Source organism: Arachis duranensis, chromosome 1 (genome assembly GCF_000817695.3).
Source record: "Arachis duranensis cultivar V14167 chromosome 1, aradu.V14167.gnm2.J7QH, whole genome shotgun sequence".
Classification (NCBI taxonomy): Eukaryota; Viridiplantae; Streptophyta; class Magnoliopsida; order Fabales; family Fabaceae; genus Arachis; species Arachis duranensis.
The window spans coordinates 94,887,004-94,908,019 of NC_029772.3; the positions used below are offsets into that span (position 1 = coordinate 94,887,004).

A 21,016-nucleotide genomic window follows, 5' to 3' on the forward strand; every position below is an offset into this window, starting at 1 on the left:
AATGGATTCGACGAGACTGAGCAGAACGGTGAGGAGGAGGTTTGCTCGGAGGCCAGCTCAGGCGCCGGCGAATCTCTTGGAGTCGATCGTGACGCTCTCGGAGACTTTGAGGTTCACGTACTCGGAGACTCTCGGGAAGTGGCCCATCGGAGACTTGGCGTTCGGCATCAACTACTTCATGCGCAAGCAGGTTCATCTCCAATTTCCAAATTACAAATTCGGAATTCTCAATTCCTCTTCAATTATAAGGGTTTTTGAACTTTGCAGGGTAATGTGGAAGTCGCGAGTGTATACGGAGGGAGTGGTTGTGTGGAATTGAAAGGGCGTGAAATAATTGGGGAGCTGCGTGAGCTGTTGAGGTTGCTGATAATGTGCATGCTCTTCTCAAAGAAGCCGTTTCCGGTGTTCTTAGATTCCGCCGGATTCTCCCCGGAGCATGTTCTCCTTCAGAAGCCCAAAGCTGCGGTGCGTTCTTCTTCCTTCTTCACTCTCCTTCTCAGTTATTTATATACTCTGTTCATTAATGAATTGAATCACATGCTGAGATTTTGTGACATTTTTTGGGCTTGGTTCCGTCTTGCTTTCTAACTAAAATAACCATAAACAATCCTACAAAAAATTAAAAAAAATATATTTTTTAAGGGAATATAAAATACAATTTTTTTAGGACTACAATTATTTACATACATGTAAACTTATTTTCCAAAACAGAATTTCATAGGTGGAGAGCTTTATTGTATCGGACATATTTTTCGTAGTATTTTTTTGTTTAAATCTTTCTTAATCATTGTGTGCTTACTGTACGATTTGATAAAAATTCTCACAGTAGGGTAATGGCAAAATGGGCCATGAAGATTGCTAGATGTCATTATTGTTGCTTTTTATAATTTTAAATCGTCAGTTTTGCGTTCCTTAGACATGGCTGCTGGGTGCCGAGTGTTGTTAACATGTGTTCTACACTTCTACTTCTGAATTATTATTGCGACTCTATTTTCCATAATTAATCTATTTCCATGTGTTACTCGATGCATCTTACAAAAAACTCTTTTCTTATAACAGCTTCTGAAGCCTGCTTTCACAATTATACGGGATACACAATCAAAATGTTTTCTTCTATTGATCCGGGGAACCCATAGCATAAAAGATACTCTAACAGCTGCAATGGGTGCTGTCGTTCCTTTCCACCACTCTGTTTTAAATGACGGTGGGGTGAGCAACTTGGTTTTAGGATATGCACACTGTGGTATGGTGGCTGCAGCTCGTTGGATTGCAAAGCTCTGCACTCCGACATTGCATAAGGCTCTTGGTGAATGTGCTGACTTTAAAGTCAAGGTATTATTCTTCATTGTGCTTGGAAGAACATTATTAATGCTACAGCTCTGTATGCTGAACTAAGAACTCACTCAATAATAAAAAAATATTGGAGTACTTCTTTTTCCTTTTATTATTTATTTCTTATTTTAAACTTTGTCACTTTAGACTCTATATTCTTTCAGGATCTTCTTTTTCTTCCAATTGAAAACATACAAATTATTTCATTGTGCAACACATCCCCGTTTATGTTGTCATAGATTGTTGGGCACTCACTTGGTGGTGGTACTGCTGCACTGTTAACTTATATTCTTAGAGAACAAAAAGAGTTCTCTTCAAGCACATGTGTCACATTTGCCCCAGGTATGTAGCTCTACTGAATTCTTAATATCTGAAGTTAATTTTGAATTGAGTATTGTGCTAATTCAGTATATTTTGCATTGTGAAACTCAATAAATAATCTTTTACTAATTTGTGCAAGTTACTTGAAATTCCTCTTTTTATAATGGATCAATAATAAGTTGCTTAGTGGCCATAAGATGGTGCTATTGTAATGAGTTTGGTGGTGATGTGCGATTTCAAATTTGTGACGTCCAATCATGAGATGTGTTCAGCTACGTAGTCTGATATTGGTCATAACTTGGGACCAAAGGATTCAGTTTGTTTTCCCAGTGGGAATGCCTATTTTGGTCTCGGTGTATATGTGATCTTTGCTCATGATTCTAACCGAATATTTTGCTTATTGCATATGTTTTATGAGGTTGGATTTCTCTAATAAGGAAACATTGCCCTTCTTTTCATAATCATTATTTCTAAGTTCCTTCTTAATTGTCATTTTTCAGCTGCCTGTATGACATGGGAATTAGCTGAATCAGGGAAGCACTTTATCACCACTGTTATAAATGGTTCTGATCTAGTGCCCACATTCTCAACTTCTTCTGTCGATGATCTTCGTTCTGAGGTGCTCTATTAAGTTCTCTCCCTACTTTATATGGTTTTGTGGAATATTGGTGTCAATGAATTTCTGACCTTATGTGTAAGGAAGTTATTCTTTCTCTACTCACTTTAGTTTTATTTAGGTCACAGCATCATCATGGTTGAATGATTTACGAGATCAAGTTGAGCATACAAAGGTCCTGAATGTTGTCTACCGCTCTGCGACTGCACTTGGATCCCGGTTGCCATCTATATCTAGCGCCAAAGCAAGAGTAGCTGGTGCAGGAGCTCTTTTGAGGCCAGTAACCAGTAGCACCCAGGTTGTATCAGCCTTCATTCTCTATTTGATGTTGAAAGTCTTCAAAGATGCAATTTCTTCCAAATACATATTTTTTGGATGTTGGCAAGTTTTTTCCCTTGCAATCATCCAAGTCCATGGATCTTGATAAATGCTGGTGTTCAAGCAGTTTCAACGATATTAATTACAGCATCTCAAAAGAAGGATTTATACTCGCAGGTTGTGATGAAGCGTGCACAAAGTGTTGCTGAAGCTGTAGTCAGAACTCGCTCATCATTGTCATCATGGTCCTGCATGAGTGCACGTCGTCGGAATGTTGGCCCACTACCAAACTCCAAACTGGAGAACTCAGCAGAAACTTCTGTAGTACCCAAGAGAAATGCGGAATCTCTTTTTACTGAAGAGGTAGTTAGAGATCATATGCTTAGTAATGATGAACCTAGTTCATCAAGTGGAGGATCTGTCCACGATGACACAGATGAAGAGGAAAAACTCCTCCCTGCTAATCAGTACGTGACCACTTCCACTGTGGATGGCATCACTGAAGGTGAATTATGGTCCCAACTGGAGCAGGAGCTCCAGCAGAAGGACAATATCACCGACATTCAGGCTCGGGAAGAAGAGGCAGCCGCAGCAAAAGAAATAATCGAAGAAGAGAATCAGTTTGTTGATGCAGCAGAAAGCAGTAATTCGATCACATCCGACAACTTGGATAACCAACGATTTTATCCCCCAGGAAGAATCATGCATATTGTCCCTGTACCTTCATCTGGTGATTCTAATTCAAATTCCAATGGACCCGTTGAGGAGCGGGTCTGCTTATATGAAACACCCAGAGAGCTATATAGCAAGCTCAGGCTTTCAAAAACGATGATAAATGATCATTACATGCCCATGTATAAGAGGATGATGGAACTACTAATTCGAGAACTAGAGAAAGATAGTAGCTTTGACGTGATAATGTGAAATACAATTGTAAATACAATACTACAGAACAAATATGGCCACAAAGGATGTTATTGATTGGGGAATGCCTAATTATATAATAATTTTGATCTAACTTCAATGTCTAATTGGACCCCTTTCTCAATTAACTGGCATAGAAGAGGAATACCATCACACAGATAGATGGAACAAACGTAACAATTAAGAATTGAATTAGGCTTGGGTAGCCTCTCCTAAGTGGAGAAGCTTCCAAAAATTGACGGGCAAGCCCCGCCAAAGTAGGGCAGGTCTTACTCGTCGGAGAGTAGTGTGTTCGCACTAATCGGTGTTGGCGCGGCCCGTCGTCACTATACGTTCATTAACGAGTCGCCTTTCACCCCCTGACAGGACAGGTTAAGAGTCTATCATGCTGCTTCCCTTCTTTTATATGCAGCTCTCTACTCTTCCCTCTATAGAATCTCCGATGTGGGGTTTGTATAGTTCCAAAAAGGAATTTTGAAAGATATCAATCTTCCCATTCTCAGATTATTTTCCTCGACCCGTGAATTAGAAATGAATTTCCACCGTGGGTTACGTGCCAATAATTTTGCAATAAGTAGATCTTAAGAGCTATAAGGCTGCGTTTGTTTACAAAGCAGGACACTAGGACACTGAGAGATGGACACAGAGACATGGATACAGAGACACAAAATTATGTTTGGTAGAGGAGACATGGATAGAGACAGTATGTCCAGAGACATTGAATTAGTGTATTTTGTGTCTATTCTGACAAGAAGGACGTAGAGACACTAACAAGGGACACAATTTATTTTTCATTTTTTTTTATTATTTTTGTTAATTTTTTATAATTATATTTTTTTATTATTATATTTTTCATCTCAATTTTTTTAAATGAAAAAAATGAGAATAAATTATATTTTTATAATTTGTTCTAGTTTATCATCAAACAAAATACAAGAACATAAAATTTTATGTCTCTGTCCATCAATGTCTTATCATATTTTGTTCTCAGAAACAAACGCAGCCTAAGATATTAATCTTTATTTTGAAAATATTTGTTGCATTTGTTTTACATGAATATTGTATTGATCCATTATCATTTGCCACTATCTAAAATGTAAAAGTCTCATCATAATCCAATTATGTAAAAGATATCCATTATGTAAGTATACAAAACGGGTATTTCCCAAGAATAAAAATCTAATACAACTGTTCCGGGGCATACCTAGAACCGGATGGTAGTTGGGTTTGTTTGTGAGGCCCAAGCGCTAGAGGAGAGTGGTCTCCGACTTGGTTTACGTCTGGGAGCCGCTATCTGAGTTGTATATGTGAAAGAATGGGGGGTGATACCTGCAAAGACACTCCGATGCTTAAGTCAGTAGGGGCCTAAGCAGGTTTTGAGAATATTGGAACTTAGAGATACCTGAGGGATGTCAGTGTATTTATAGTGGTGAACCAATAACCACCGTTTGAGTAGTTCCACTTTTTAGGGGTATAACCGTCCCTTTATCTTAGGGAGGTTACGATATGGCTTCTGGAAGTGGGTAGAGAGATTTTAGGGGCAGTTACTTATTTGAATGAGTGTTTATCGGCCAGCTAATCTTCGTTCCCAACTTCTTTGGGGAAAGTCGTGGTGAGAACCGACTTCGTAGGGAGAAGGTCGGTATAGGGCGAGGCTCAATCCTTTGGATTGGGCCTTTTGTTGGGTCCTGGGCCTTATCATTGGGTCAGGGTATGAACAGTACCCCTACTCGAGCCCAATTTCTTTTAAGACTTGGGTTCGAGTATTCTACTCGGGGTCGTAGCCAACCTGTGAGGGAACCGACGTGATCCGACGTGACTTTTCGTGGCTTTTGATTTTCACAGTTACGTCTAATCAAACGTCGCGTCCGTTAGAGGTTCGCGTATGGATTGATTACCTTGGTAACGGTGCACTCATTAATGACCGCTTCTGTTTTTACCATTATGCCCCTAACGTGTTTATAAATACTTTCCCTTTTTGTCGTTGTTTCATTTCTGCGATTTTTCAAATTCGCTTCTCATCTGTTCGTGGGGAATTCTTGTTTGAAGGCTTTCATCTTCCTCTACCTTTTCCAGGCAAAGGTTGGTTCTTTCTCCCCTTCTCTTTTACTAAGTGCTTCTATTTGCATGCCTTTTATTATTTAGAGGGAGAGAAGGTGACGTCGTAGGCTTCTGTTTAATTCCATGCCCCCTTAGGAACTCTCATTTTTTATTCTTTTTCTTTTCCCTTTGTAGGTTTTCATCATACCTTAGGAAAGAATGTCTTCTGTAGAAGTTCTTGCTCAATGGGTCGATGTCACGGTCTTAGGGGAGGAACCTTTGGTCGATACCGAATTTATCACCAACCTTCGCACTCATCACCAAATTTGTACTTCCGAGGAGGATGAGCCGAAGTATGAATTGGTGGTCCCGGGTCCGGAAGACCGGGTTTGTTTTGGGAGGGACACTGAGGTGGTTCCTCATTTTTTCTACATGTATGAGAGCATGGTTACTCGTTTGGGTGTTTTTCTTCCATTTTCTGATTTCGAAATGACTGTCTTACGTCACTCCCGATTTGCTCCTACCCAACTTCACCCCAACTCTTGGGGTTTTCTGAAAATCTACCAGTTTATCAGCCATGCTTTAGACTTTCTGACTTCCTTGAGGATTTTCTTTTATCTCTTCCACATGACCAAGCCCTTCAGTGGGCAAAATAACAAGCAACAATGGGTGTCTTTCCGAGCTATACAAGGTCGGAGAGTTTTCACCCTTTTTGATGAATCCTTCCATGACTTCAAAAATTATTTTTTTAAAGTTCAAGGCGTAGAGGGTCACTACCCCCTTCTTCTTAGACGAGAGTTCTTCCCCTCGCTTTCCTCCGTACTGGCTAGAGGCCTCCCCCTGTGAGAAATATGGTTTGGACGATCTAGATGAAGTGGAGGCAGCCATTGTGGTGTTCCTCCCAGAAGTGTGGGAGAGGGCCCCATATCTGGATACCAAAAAATTTCTCCAAGGGTCGCCGACCGTTGTCCAGACACAACTAGGTAGCTTTTATTTTTCTGCTTTGTTTCCGACTTGCGACTTGTTTTTGTCGACTTGTTTAACTTTTTTGGCTAATTGTTTTTTTACAGAGATGGCGAAGAAGAATTCCAGTGAATCTTACCAGAGAGTCTAGGAGGCCAAGGCGAGGTCCCATGCTAGGGCTGGCGGCGCCAGGGTAACTAGCTCTCCTCTTCCTCCTCCTTCCCCTTCTTCCTGAAGTTTGGGGACTCCTTCTCAACCCATCGTCATTTCTTCCTCGGCTTCTTCTCAGCCGCCCCCTCCCCCCGACCTTCTCCTGAGCCAGAGAAGAAGAAGCGTAAGACTTTAGAGTCTAGCTCTTCTTTTGAAGGTGAGGCTAAGGTGGATGCTCTTGCATTTATCTGAAAATACATCTATCCCCATGCCTGTATAGGTATGGATGATGTTTCTATCCGGAACCACCTCACTATTCTGGCTCAGGAGAATATCAGGGCGGCGGCGGTGTGCACCAAGTTTCTTGATATTTTTGAGAAGACTCCTCTTAGCTCTCTGGGTTCATCCTCGAGGGTTGAAGAGTTGGAGGAAAGGCTTGTCATATATCAGAAACATGAGAAGGAGTTGAAGGAGGAGGTCACTAAGTTGAAGGAGGATAGGGATGGCCTTCGGGAGAAGGAGAGCAAGTTACAAGCCCAATGCAATATGGAGGAGGGCTTGAGGAAGAAGGCGCAGGAGAGTTATTCGAGCTTGTTCGAGGACCTCGTGGAGGTGAGGAAGGACTTGTTGAATTCTCGGAATGCTTACGCCGAGTTGGAGGACTCTATTGATGAAGGAGTCGAGGAGGCCTGGAGGATTTTTAAGGAGCAGGTCGAAGTCCTTGCTCCCGACCTGGATCTCTCTCCTTTGGATCCTGACAAGGTCGTCATTGATGGTGCCATAGTTTCTCCTCCTGCTCCCGAGGTTGTCTCTGAGTCAGATTTGAAGACTCGGGGCAGAGAATCATTGAGTCCCCTCCTCGTCTAAAGGATGCTTCGAGTTCCTCAAGGTCTCACAGAACCTCCTCTCCGTCTCCTATGGACACTTCTTTCTCTGGTCCTGATGGCGCTCCGACTACTCTTCCCGACTCTGGTGGTGATGTTCTCTAAAAAATTTGTTGGCTATATGGGGCCCGGCCTGTGGGTCCCCTCTTTTTTAAACTCTTTTTTTGTGGTGGTGACTTCGTTGACATTTTCATTGGCCTCTTAAGGCCGTAAACAAAAAATACTTAGAAATACTCCTTTTTGGATAAGGGTTTAAGTTTAACAAAAAATACCCTTTTTTGGATAAGGGTTTTAGTTACCTTTCGGTGTGCATGCTTTTCTGATTTTGGCGTTTTTGAAAAACCCCTTTGATCTTTTGAAAACCTTTTTCTAGGCTGTCTGTCCCTTTTGAGCCTTTTTGTTTTAAGGGCTTAGGACAACCTTTAGCTTTGGCTTTTTAATAGGTTTTTCGATCTCTTTTTGGTATTCCTTATACTCAATTTTTTGATTCATTGAGTTCCTATGACTTAGGTTATTTTTGCGATGTGTTTTTCTCCTACTCGATTTTTCATCTCGACTTATGAGTCGGAGTGTCTCCGAGTTTCTCATGATCAACTTTTATAACCTCTTTACACCGACTTGTACCTCGTCGTTTTATCCTGACGACCATCTAGGTCGGTTCATGGGATTTTCACGCTTTGTCGAGCTTAAGTCGGCGCATTTCGTAGAAAGAAAAACAGACGAGAAGGAATTTATAAGAGATATTGTAAAAGATCTTTATTTATTTGGGAAGGTACCTTACTGCTACTAAGGGTTTTTAATAATCTATTCCCCCTTAGTCTCTACTGTGATGCCTCGTTAAAAACCCTTCTTCAGAAAAAAACCCTTTGATTTTTGGGAAAAAATCGTGAAGTTGGGAAAAGAGTACATCAGGGAGTAGAGTTTGCATTTAACTATAGTACCTTTTCATGTTACAAGCATGCCACGACCTTGGTAACTCGGTGCCGTTTAGGTCGGTCACCTTATAATAGCATTTTCCTAGGACTTTCCTAATCTTGTATGGTCCCTTCCAATTAGTGGCGAGCTTTCCTTCCCCAGACTTGTTGACTCCTATGTCATTTCTGATTAAGACCAAGTCGTCTGCGGCGAAGCTCCTTCGAATGAATTTTTTGTTGTACCTGATAGTCATCCTTTGTTTCAATGCTGCTTCTCTTATCTGGGCTTGCTTTCGGACTTCGGGGAGCAAATCAAGTTCCTCTTTGTGCCCTTGTATGTTCCCGATTTCATCATGGAGGATCACCCTTGGGCTTTGTTCACTAATTTTCACTGGTATCATAGCTTCTACACCATAGATAAGTCGGAAGGGCATTTCTCTAGTGGCAGATTGTGGTGTCGTCCGGTAAGCCCACAACACTTGGGGGAGCTCCTCTGTCCAGGCTCCTTTTGCATCTTGTAGTCTTTTCTTTAGCCCTGCCAATATGACTTTGTTGGCTGCCTCGCCTTGTCCATTTGCTTGGGGATGTTCCACCGAGGTGAACTGGTGTTTGATCTTCATACTAGCCACTAGGTTTCTAAAGGTGGAGTCAGTGAACTGGGTTACGTTATTTGTAGTAATGGAATAAGGTATTCCATACCTTGTGATGATATTTTTGTAGAGGAACCTCCGACTTCTTTGGGTTGTGATGGTGGCTAATGGTTTTGCTTCTATCCACTTTGTGAAGTAATCTATTCCCACGATTAAGTATTTGACTTGTCCTGGCGCCTGGGGAAAAGGACCTAACAAATCCATTCCCCACTTTACGAAGGGCCATGGAGAAGTTATACTAATGAGCTCCTCGGGGGGAGTCACGTGGAAATTTGCATGCATTTGGCATGGTTGGCACTTTTTCACAAATTCTGTGGCATCTTTCTGCAAGGTCGGCCAGTAGAATCCAGCTCGAATTACTTTCCTAGCTAGCGACCTGGCTCCGAGATGGTTTCCGCAGATCCCATTATGAACCTCCTCTAGTACTTCAGTGGTCCTTGAGGTCGGTACGCACTTCAACAATAGCGTTGATATTCCTCTTTTATAAAGGATATTTTTCACCAGAGTGTAATGTTGTGCTTCCCTCCGGATTTTCTTAATCTCTTTTTTCTCTTTGGGGAGGATGTCAAATTTTAGGTATTCGACCAAGGGGTTCATCCATCCGAGGTTTAGCCCAGTTACCTCAAGGACATCTCGTTTGTCCTCTACTTTTACCACAGAGGGTTCTTGGAGAGTTTCCTGGATCAAGCTTCTATTATTCCCTCCTGGCTTGGTACTTGCTAACTTGGAGAGGACGTCTGCTCTGCTATTGAGATCCCGGGTTATGTGCTTAACCTCGATTTCCGCAAAATGCCCGAGGTAATCCAGAGTTCTTTCTAAGTATCTTTTCATGTTCGAGTCTTTAGCCTGATACTCTCCATTTATCTGGGAGGTCACCACTTGAGAGTCACTGTATATCATTACTTTTGTTGCACCGACTTCTTCTGCCAGCTTCAATCATGCAATCAAGGCTTTATATTCTACCTGATTATTTGAAGCTGGAAATTCAAATTTGAGGGATACCTCTATTTGGGTTCCCCTTTCGTCAGCCAGTATTATGCCTGCACCGCTTCCTGTCTTGTTTGAGGATCCATCTACATAAAGTTCCCATACAGTTGGCTTTTCCTCTTGATCTCCCGCGTATTCTGCTATGAAGTCGGTGAGGCATTGGGCTTTGATTGCTGTCCGAGTTTCATACTTCAAGTCAAACTCGGAGAGCTCTATTGCCCATTGAACCATTCTCCCTGCAACATCCGTCTTTTAGAGGATTTGTTTCATGGGTTGATTCGTTCAGACTCTTATCGTATGTGCTTGAAAGTAAGGCCGTAGCCTCCGTGAGGCTATTACTAAGGAGTAAGCAAATTTCTCCAGTTTGTGGTACCTTAGTTCGGGGCCTTGTAGAACTTTGCTGATGAAGTACACTGGATGTTGTCCGACCTCGTCCTCCCTTATCACGGCTGATGCGACAGCTTTGTCTACTATGGACAGATATAGGACGAGATCTTCCCCAACTAGAGGTCGGGTTAGGATTGGAGGTTGGCTCAAGAACCTTTTGAACTCCTGGAACACTCATTCGCATTCTGGAGTCCATTCAAACTGGCATCCCTTTCTTAATAAAGAGAATAGTGGAAGGGATTTTAATGCTGATCCTGCCAAGAACCTGGAGAGGGCTGCAAGTCGGCCATTTAGTTGTTGAACCTCCCTTAAGCAAGTCGGGCTCTTCATTTCCAGTATAGCTTGACACTTATCGGAATTTGCTTCAATCCCTTTTTGCGTCAGCATAAACCCTAGGAATTTTCCGGCCTCCACTGCGAAGGTACAATTTGCGGGATTTAGCCTCATCCCGTGTAACCTTATGGTGTCGAAGACTTGCGAGAGGTCTGTCAAGAGATCAGCTTCTTCCTTAGTTTTTACTAGCATGTCGTCTACGTAGACTTCCGTTAAGCTCCCGAGGTGGGGGGGTGGGGAGCGACCACCTTGTTCATCAGTCTTTGGTATATGGCCCCTGCATTTTTTAATCCAAATGGCATGACCACGTAGCAGAAATTTGCTCGGGGCGTGATGAACGATGTTTTCTCTTGGTCTGGCTCATACATAGGGATTTGATTATATCCCGAGTAGGCATCCATGAACGACAAGTATTGATACCCCGAGCTAGAGTCTACTAGAGTATCAATACTTGGGAGTGGATAAGGGTCCTTGGGACACGCCTTATTTAAGTCGGTGTGGTCGACGCACATCCTCCATTGGCCGTTTTGCTTCTTGACTAGCACTACATTTGCTAGCCATGTTGGATATTTAACTTCTCTGATGAAGCAGGCTTCTAGGAGTGCCTGTACTTGCTCCTCCACCATTAGGGCTCGTTCCAGGCCGAGCCTGCGCCTTCGCTGTTGTACAGGTCGGAATCTTGGATACACCAAGAGCTTGTGGGACATAAGCTCGGGATCTATCCCAGGCATGTCAGAGGCTTTCCAGGCTTTCCTTGCTTCAGGGTTTCCCCTAAGTTGGCTCATATGTTGGTATTTTTCCCCTCCTCTTTGCCGACCTGTATTTCCTCAGTTTTTCCTCCTGGCTGTGGTCGCAATTCTTCTTTGGCCCTTGCACCGCCGAGCTCTATGGTGTGAACCTCTTTGCCTTTTCCCCTCAGGTTCAGGCTTTCATTGTAGCACTTTCTTGCCAATTTCTGGTCTCCCCGCACCGTTGCTACCCCAGCTGTTGTTGGGAATTTCATGCAGAGATGGGGGTGGATACCACCGCTCCAAGCCGATTAAGAGTCGTTTTGCCTATTAGAGCATTATAGGCCGAACCTACGTTCCAAAGGTAGTATGAAGGGGTAAGAATCCCAGTGGCTTTATTTGCGTGTCGCCTAGCCCGTATAAGGTGTCGGGGTAGGCTCTTAGCTCTCTCTCATCCAACCTTAGCTTATCAAACGCGGGTTTGAAAAGGATGTCCGCCGAGCTTCCTTGATCTACTAGAGTTCTGTGGAGATGGGCATTGGCTAGGATCATGGTTATCACCACTGGATCGTCGTGTCCAGGGATTACTCCTTGTCCATCCTCCTTTGTAAATGAGATGGTGGGAAGGTCGGGCGATTCGCTCCCGACATGGTAGACTCGCTTGAGGTGTCTCTTGCGAGAGGACTTGGTGAGTCCCCCTCCCGTGAATCCACCTGAGATCATATGTATATGTCTCTCCGAAATCTGCGGTGGTGGGTCTCTTCTATCCGCGTCATCTCACTTTCTCTTCCCATGATTGTCCGACCTTTCCATGAGATATCTGTCAAGTCGGTCTTCTCTGTCCAACTTTTCTATCACATTTTTGAGGTCGTAACAGTCGTTTGTTGAGTGACCATATATTTTATGGTACTCGCAGTAATCGCTGCGACTCCCCCCTTTTTTATTTTTAATGGGTCTGGGAGGCAGCAGCCTTTCAGTATTGCAAATTTCTCTGTATACGTCCACTATAGAAACCTTTAGAGGAGTATAAGAGTGATATTTCCTGGGTCTGTCAAGACCGAGGTCTTCTTTCTTCTTGGGCTCCCTCTCCCTCTCTTTTATCGAGGGAGGGTGCTCAGGTCGCCAACTCAACTCTCTCAGTCTGGCATTTTCCTCCATGTTGATGTACTTTTCCGCTCTCTCCTGTACATCACTCAAAGAGGTCGGGTGCCTTTTTGATATGGACTGTGAGAAGGGTCCTTCCCTAAGTCCATTTACTAATCCCATGATAACTGTCTCTGTGGGCAGATCTTGAATTTCTAAACACGCTTTGTTGAACCTTTCCATGTAATCACGCAGAGGTTCCCCAACCTCTTGTTTAACTCCCAGGAGGCTCGGTGCGTGTTTTACTTTATCCTTCTGGATGGAGAATAGCATCAGAAATTTTCTTGAGAGGTCCTCAAAGCTGGTAACCGACCTTGGAGGGAGGCTATCGAACCATTTCATCGCCGCTTTTGACAGGGTGGTCGGAAAAGCCTTGCAACGTGTTGCATCAGAAGCATCAGCCAGATACATCCAACTTTTGAAATTGCTTAAATGATGCTTTGGGTCTGTGGTTCCGTCATAGAGGTTCATATCAGGGCTTTTGAAGTTTCTTGGAACCTTCGCCCTCATTATGTCCTCGCTGAACGATTCCTCTCCTCCCAAGGGCGACTCTTCTCGGTTGCCGCGGGAGTTTCGGCCTTTAAGGGAGGATTCAAGCTTTGTGAGTTTTTCTTCCAACTCTTTTCGTCGTTCTATTTCCTCCCTGAGGTTTCGCTCTGCCTCTCGTTGTCGTTCTAGTTCCTGTTCCAGTTGCTCCAGACGACCTTGGTGGCCGTGGACCAGCCCCATTAGCTCGGTTGCATGGGGTGACCCTTCCTTTCCAGACTCTCGTCCTTCCGAGGAATTTGCCTTTGGGTTTTTGAGCCCAGAGGTGCCTTCTTTATGCTGGTCGCTGGTTCCTTGATGAAGGGTCAGGTCTGCGTCATTGTTTCCGGTATCTGGATTTTCTTGCTCGGAATCAGACGCTGTATGTCCATCTTCTGGTGAGTTGTCCGCCATTACTGGTTGATCTCTCGAGTCCCCGGCAACGGCGCTAATGTTCCGGGGCATACCTAGAACCGGATGGTAGTTGGACTTGTTTGTGAGGCCCAAGCGCTAGAGGAGGGTGGTCTCTGACTTGGTTTACGTATGGGAGCCGCTGTCCGAGTTGTATATGTGAAAGAATGGGGGGTGGTACCTGTAAAGACACTCTTAAGTCAGTAGGGGCCTAAGCAGGTTTTGAGAATATTGGAACTTAGAGATACCTGAGGGATGTCAGTGTATTTATAGTTGTGAACCAATAACCACCGTTGGAGTAGTTCCACTTTTTAGGGGTATAACCGTCCCTTTATCTTAGGGAGGTTACGATATGGCTTCTGGAAGTGAGTAGAGAGATTTTAGGAGCAGTTACTCATTTGAATGAGTGTTTATCGGCCAACTAATCTTTGTCCCCGACTTCTTTGGGGTAAGTCGTGGTAAGAACCGACTTCGTAGGTAGAAGGTCGGTATAGGGCGAGGCTCAATCCTTTGGATTGGGCCTTTCGTTGGGTCCTGTGCCTTATCATTGGGTCAGGATATGAACAACAACCAATTAGAAAGAGGAAAACGATCTGTAACGAGCAAGAGGATGTATGCTACAAAGTTTATATAATGATAAAAATTTATTAATAATTTTTTTCGTGTGAAGTTGATATTTAAAAATTGTTAAATAATAATTTAATATGTGAATTTTTACTTTATAAAATTAAAAAAATTCTCAAAATTATAATAGCTAAAATCTAAATTTAACTCTTAAAATTTAATATTTTACGTATTTAATTTACTTTTTCGATTTGATATAAAATCTCGATTTTCTCTTTCTCACTCAAAATAGTGAAATCAGTTTCCCTTTCTTATTTACCTCTAAATCAAAATGCAACATGCTACAACGCGAACGGCCAGGTTTCCAAACCATTGCTGATATAAATACAATTCCACTATTTTCTTTTGTTATGTATAAATACACTTTTAAATATTCAAGGTCTTATCCAATTATTATTATTATATACTTATTTTATTATAATTATTTGACTCTCGCTATGAATATATCAGAAGGATCCAAATTAAAATTACAGTCTTTATTTCATAAGGAATAAATGTACATATACGTTCTGGATCTAAACAATTTTCACTAATATAGGTGGAGCCTGCCTCTACGTGGCTGTTCCCATCAATTTATCAATTGATATTTAAACTTCAAATGTCTCCGATTCATTGGTTGGCTTGAACCTGCTTCCCCGGCCCCATGTCTTCTTATCAACCACCGTAACGAGTTTTCAAAGACTGAGGAGGCTCTTCATCCATGATGCTTGAACCTACTCTTTCAAAGTACTTGCGTATGCTTGTTTCACGGTCTGACAGGTACGTGTGGTCCAGAAAATTATTGTATGCTTCATCACCAAGGCTTTTTGCTGCCAGCACGCTGCAATCATCATTCATTACCATCTGTTAGTTTTCCGTTCACAAACGTGTATCTTAGCTTGAATTACAATATGGTCCACAAATGTAATGTTGCCAAATGGTATAAGCCAAGTTAACCCCCTCATAAGTCAATAGCTTTACTATTTAATAATTAGTAACATTAAAAAAGTACCAGTGACGAAGATAAACACGGCATGGTAAAACATCATCCCGCCAAATTTTGTGGACTTCATATTCTCCATATTGTTGAAAGTATACTTCCTTGCTCTCTGCAGAAGAAATTGAAATGTTATAAGGTGGCTTTCTCACTCATATTGATGATGATGATATATAAATAATAAAAAATGATATTCGTACACCAAAATCAACTACACCCGACTTTTGTTGCTGATTTTGGTGTACACTTAGAATAGTCGATAAATTATAAACTGTTTTGACAACTAGAAGAAGAGCAGCTTGAGACCACGTGCACATTAAAAAAATGTATATGCTTGCAAATTGGTGCTTTTATGCTTGATGCAGACCAAGAAAAATCCCACTTTACATGTCAAGTTGAAAGTAGTCTTGAGCATATTACCTTTGCATCTAAATTTAAAGAATTCCTCATCGGTGTAAGAGGCACAAAGGACCTATATTGATGACACCACAAAACCATCGAATATTTAATTTTAGCATGGTAAAAAACAACCATAGTTACTTAAGATAATAAAAGATTACTAAAAATGTAAAGTTTGAGTGACATACTGCTGGATTGGCAAAAGGCTCCCCATCCAGTGATTCAGGAAAAACCTGAGAGGGGGGAAAATATATCAAATTATAATTGAACAGTTGACAAGTTGGATTTTGTCACCGAATCAAGTAAGAAGAAGAAAAAAGGAGCTACTCACAGCCAAAAATCGATATTCCCTTTCTCTTTCTATATAAGCTGGTATCTGAATCCATGCAAAAAGTTAAAATCATTAGTAAAATTCAGTTTCGTGATAAAAATTTATACTATTCAAAATTATTATTAATGACTTCCAAGGAATAAAAAGCTACAACTATAAACAACTCATAACAACTATAAACAACACCATGACAAGCTCATGCTCATGTTGATGTTCATTTTAAACATTGAAGAATCCAGATTTTTAATCTCATAAATTTCTGCCACAAGGCAATACAAGTTGACCTTAGAAAAATATTCCTAACTAATAATTCAGAGCCGAGCAGTTCAGGGCCAGAACCTCTGTTTTTTTAATCTCAAAAACAGTGACAATAATTGTTTCGCCTTCACAAGGCTCCACGGAGAGTGCTGCAACTTCCTGCCATACATCAAAAACCCAACCATCACATCAAACAACAGAGCTCATTTTAATCAAATCGAACAATAAATTAAATTAAATTAAATTAAATTGAGTAAACATCAGAACCAGATCACTTTGATAACATTGATGATATTCGTTAATCATACTACTATGCATACATTTCTAGCTAAACTGACTTAAAATACTTTTTTCTAGTTTTGTTTTGTAAGCTGAATTTCAATTTAAGTAGTATAGTATAACCAGCATAACCGAAAGTAATAACTAACAACGACCTGAGTTTTGATATTGGCAATGCCGTGAGTGAAGAAGAAACCTCCGACAATCGTGAAGACACGGCGGAAGCCAGTTAACTTGGCTATCCTGAAGTTAATAAGGTCAGGGAACGTGCTTCTGGCACTTTTCTCTGCCATAAAACGACATCAAGTTAGATCCATAAACGCATTAAACGACAACGCAAAGAGGAGTGTGGGTGAGAATTGCAAAGTACCGGAGAGGAGAGAACCGAAGCCGCATATGGAGATGTAACCGTCCGGTGAAGCTAACGCTTCGAAATCGGACTCGTCATTGAGTTCCTTAACGCAGTGGCGTGGGAGATTCAACGACGGAGCCATCGAGTGAAGGAATTCGTACCTGAAAATGCGCTGCTTGTGACTCGTGTATAAATAGAAGAGCGAGCGTGCATGAAACGCGCGTAAACTGAGCGAGTGTATGGTTGAGGATGTGACGTGGACAGTAGACAGTTGGAAAGGTGATCTGGTGGCGGGCCATTGATCCGTTTCCGGATGCATCCATCATCTTCGTCATTTCATCTCATCTGGTCTGAAGGCCCATTATAAATTTCCACTTAATTATTGCCAATTATGCATGATTCATGAACCTCAGCTTTTTTTTTTCATCGGTATGTCACGATAAATTTTAAGATGTTATATTTATAGAAGGTGATACTTGATAGCATTGAAGTATGTTCAATATCGTGATAGGTGGCTTATAACAGTGTTGGTTAAATAAATATTCTAATTATGAAATTATTGAACATACTCAAAGCTTTCTTCTTCTTTTTTTTTTAATTATTTCTACATCAAATTGAAGTCTGATATATTAAAATGTATTGGAGAGATATTTGTGTTTCTGAAAAAATATAAAACATTTTATTTTTTAAGTTAAAATGTCTAATGTAGTTTTATATATTAGTAAATATTTATATTTATATTTTACCAAAAATAGTTATTACATTTAAAAAGAAAAAAAAAACCCTTTACCGCCGGAATGATTGACAAATACCTTTCATTTTTTAATTTGACAACTCTGTGCAATAATAAAAAAGCGAGTCAAGTTAATTCACCGGAAAAAAATTGATCCTGAATACATAATACATAGATACAAATACATACCCTTTAATAACTTTATAAACTTAATCAATACATTTATTATTATTATACATACATGTATTCCTGTTTGTTTGTGTTGTGTGTGCTTTGAGTGATTGTAATTGAACAAGTTTATAGTGTTAGTGGGAGGAAGCTGATGAGAGAGAGTGAGAATGAAAGAAGAGGCAAATGACAGACATATCATCCATAGCAATGCTACTTCTCTTGCGTTTCCATTCATGGATTGCACGTTTCACTACCCTTTCTGCTGCTCTTTCTCCCCCTGAAGAATACACAATCTTCACTGCTTCCTCATTTGACATAACATCCCATACCTGACAATAATGAATTCATATTAATTATAAGTGAAAACTCACTTTACGTATGGTTGATAGCTACAAGTTGTTAGATGATAATTTAGTCAAAGATATCAAATCATTTAATAATTCTAAGTCTCAGCTATCAATTTCACATTAAATTAATTGTACCTGAGTTTCTACCATAGTTATATTATCACATGCATAAACATAACATGTATTTGCATGATTTGCATACATACCCCATCTGAAGCCAATATTACAAATTGATCCCTTTTGGTGAGTTTTGTGTGTGTGACTTCTGGGACAGATATTAATCCGAAGTCCTTCATGCAATGGTCACCAAAAGCTCTTGAAATTGCAAACCCTGGTGATCTACCATTAGGCATCCATGCTCTGTACACTCCTTTTTCATCTTCCATACAATACACTTCCCCTCCTGATTCCATTATGCGATTCGCTTCCTCTATAAATTCAACGAAAATAATATATGACTCTACAACCTTCAGTAACGTTAAAATATATTAGGATTAACTAGCATTATTTAAAATATCTGAATATTTATTATAGGATATTAGGTCTTTATTATTTCAATTTTCTTAGTACCTATAAATACCATTTTATATTGTATCATTCTACACAACTTGAATACTTACAAACCTTTTCGGGTCCCTCTTCCCTTTCTAACATAATATCAGAGTCATGATATCCGTTTTGAAGAGGATAAGTTGATTTTCTTCTGGTAAAATCACAGTATTTTTTATATTTTTCATATTAGCATTCATTAAAATTATTTATTATAGAATATTATGTATTTATTATTACGATTCTGTTAGTGCCTATAAATATCCTAATATATTCTAACAAGTAAAAAGGAAAGCCATGCATGACTTGGCTTACTCAAGAGAGATCCTCACCTGGTAAATTTGGTTTCAAGTCTGTTGTTAGCTGAATTGGAATCAATTTTCCATCCTCTGAAGTTGTTGCCAACACAGCTCTAGAATCACCTAGATTTGCTGTAATCAGATAATTTCCCTGAAAATGAAATGAAACTTTAGGCTACTTTATTCTGATTAATTAATATTTAATATTGAATACTTCTATCTTAGCTTGTCACTAATGAATTTTTGTAGTAGTAGTGGTGATAACATAAAGAATTTATAAAGCAGCTATCTATTATAATGATAGGTATGCTAACCGAAGCACCACACCTACTCTACTTCTATTTAACCATATTTAATTCAGGACCCACTCCATTATTAAGACAAACATTTTTTATTCTAACAATATCATGTACTATTTTTGATACCTATCTTCTCAGCTATGAGAAGGTCAACTTTCATCATATGTGGAGTTTCATCAACCATAATATCCAAAAGTTTTTTTCCATCTATGATTTACCAAAACTAGAAATTCTAATTCTAAATCTTTCATTGCACAATCTCTTAAAGCATGTTTTTTTCAGTATTTCTGATATACAGTGGGGTGTAAGGATTTGTTTTCATCCTCCTAACAAATTAAAATTTTGGGCATGGAAAATGTAACAAGATAAACAGATCAATAACCTGTTTGATAATTGTCAAAGCTGTAGTACCACTTCGAAAGGAATCAATCCCAGTGTGCTGCTTTAGATCTTGATCAATGGCAGCATAAGACTTTAAGTAGGATTGCTTCCACAAATCAAATCCATGAATATATTCATCTGATTCCATCTTAAAATCCAAGTGAAGTGATGATGTTGCAGCCACACTTTTTTGCCAATTGCATAGCAGAAAAGCTGGTACTAGTTTCCTCACCCTCTTGGCTACTAAGTGTCCCCAAAGGCCATGTCCATCAAAAATTCCACATAACATCATGTCCCCTTGGCAACCAAATTCCTACCATCAGAAAACAAATCATTACATTCTAATTTGATACTCTCAGTCTTAAACATTCTAAAAAGCAATCAATTCTTAGAGAAAGTGGAGGCATACCTCCCAAACAAGGACACGATCTTGATTGACTCCTTTCTGGCCCTTATTTGTGAACACAGAAGCAAAGCTGTTGGCCTTTGTGGACTTTACAACTCCACATGATTTCAATAACAAACCATTCTTCTTTGCTGCCTTTGCCATTTCTTTCACAGCTCTTCTTCCATCATCATCTTTCTGACACTTCTTCTCTTTCTTGATGGACACACTTCGTGCCAACTCATTCACAAACGATTGGAAAAGAACCATGACGACCACTGCATTCAAATCATAGTCTCAGATTATTTACATTTACACACATGTGACTCTACATATTATCCTAGCTAATTCTTTCATGATATCATGGTTCATAGTTTTATAGATTCCCATTTCACAATGAAAGTACTAAAAACAATATGAGATCAAAAGAAACTGAATTTGATAGAGAAAAAGGGACAGTTACAAGAGTGTGCCTGAGATTTCCAACTACCTGCAAGAACCTGAGCAACTTAATATGATTCCTCTGAAGTTATTCACTTTCCATTGACCAACCAAGTTACAAGCGCAACCGTCATATACCAACGTGACTTACTTGTTCACAATTTTGATTGTAATTTTGTACTTTGTAGTTTGTAGTAGCTGCTGCTGTGCTGGTTTAATTTACCATTCTATCCTTGCTTTGGCAGCCATTAGATACGGAACACATGGGCAATTTGGACAATAAAAATGAATAAATGTCATAGTTACCAATAACGACCCCAACTTCTTTTGTTCTAATAATTACTTATCAGACGGCAAATTTAGTATAGCTATCAGAATTTGGATACAAATTAGAGTGTTTGAGGACTCAACACCAAATAAAAACATACAAATTAAAAACAAAAGAATACAATTGAAGGACCGCTATTGCGATTGTTTGTGATGCAGGGTCGGTACTTAACAACTGTGCCTATGACGACTTGACAAGTACCTTAAAAATAAATAACTTATTTCTGTGGATGAAATTT

General features: G+C 40.2%; 3 protein-coding genes across 3 annotated transcripts in view; 1 reads left to right on the forward strand and 2 right to left on the reverse strand.

Moving 5' to 3' along the window:
- The window catches only part of LOC107463285 (uncharacterized), a gene marked incomplete in the record, with an annotated part of 4,130 nt that extends 525 nt beyond the window's left edge, over positions 1-3,605 (forward strand). The window contains 7 exon segments of the mRNA XM_016082064.3: positions 16-190; positions 268-465; positions 1,060-1,332; positions 1,572-1,674; positions 2,154-2,272; positions 2,391-2,567; positions 2,765-3,605. Coding sequence (XP_015937550.1) covers positions 16-190; positions 268-465; positions 1,060-1,332; positions 1,572-1,674; positions 2,154-2,272; positions 2,391-2,567; positions 2,765-3,511 — 1,792 coding nt within the window.
- Positions 3,606-14,711: 11,106 nt separating this feature from the next.
- LOC107463310 (uncharacterized) lies at positions 14,712-17,020 on the reverse strand. The gene is made up of 8 exons (XM_016082100.3): positions 16,864-17,020; positions 16,649-16,779; positions 16,296-16,373; positions 15,957-16,001; positions 15,814-15,858; positions 15,647-15,698; positions 15,242-15,338; positions 14,712-15,070 (listed from the first exon to the last, which is right to left on the reverse strand). The coding sequence occupies exons 1-8, from the start codon at positions 16,985-16,987 to the stop codon at positions 14,905-14,907; spliced, it is 738 nt and encodes a 245-aa protein (XP_015937586.1). The 5' UTR covers positions 16,988-17,020; the 3' UTR covers positions 14,712-14,904.
- Positions 17,021-17,689: 669 nt separating this feature from the next.
- Positions 17,690-20,900, reverse strand: LOC107463302 (probable protein phosphatase 2C 41). The gene is made up of 6 exons (XM_016082087.3): positions 20,500-20,900; positions 20,034-20,287; positions 19,626-19,937; positions 18,978-19,095; positions 18,303-18,526; positions 17,690-18,078 (listed from the first exon to the last, which is right to left on the reverse strand). Exons 2-6 carry the CDS (start codon positions 20,277-20,279, stop codon positions 17,884-17,886), a joined length of 1,095 nt encoding a protein of 364 aa, XP_015937573.1. The 5' UTR covers positions 20,280-20,287; positions 20,500-20,900; the 3' UTR covers positions 17,690-17,883.
- Between the last annotated feature and the right edge of the window lie 116 nt (positions 20,901-21,016).

What these genes read in the sequence shown, in the direction of transcription:
- LOC107463310 (XM_016082100.3), bottom strand. Translation starts at nt 16,987, where the DNA reads ATGGCTCCGTCGTTGAATCTCCCACGCCACTGCGTTAAGGAACTCAAT. An exon ending in TTGAGATTAAAAAAACAGAG is followed by an intron (nt 16,002 to 16,295) that starts GTTCTGGCCCTG and finishes GCATGGATTCAG; the next exon opens with ATACCAGCTTATATAGAAAG. An exon ending in GGGAATATCGATTTTTGGCT is followed by an intron (nt 15,859 to 15,956) that starts GTGAGTAGCTCC and finishes CCCCCCTCTCAG; the next exon opens with GTTTTTCCTGAATCACTGGA.
- LOC107463302 (XM_016082087.3), bottom strand. Translation starts at nt 20,279, where the DNA reads ATGGTTCTTTTCCAATCGTTTGTGAATGAGTTGGCACGAAGTGTGTCC. An exon ending in CTTTGACAATTATCAAACAG is followed by an intron (nt 19,096 to 19,625) that starts GTTATTGATCTG and finishes TTTCATTTTCAG; the next exon opens with GGAAATTATCTGATTACAGC. An exon ending in CTTGAAACCAAATTTACCAG is followed by an intron (nt 18,527 to 18,977) that starts GTGAGGATCTCT and finishes TTGAATTTATAG; the next exon opens with AGGAAGCGAATCGCATAATG.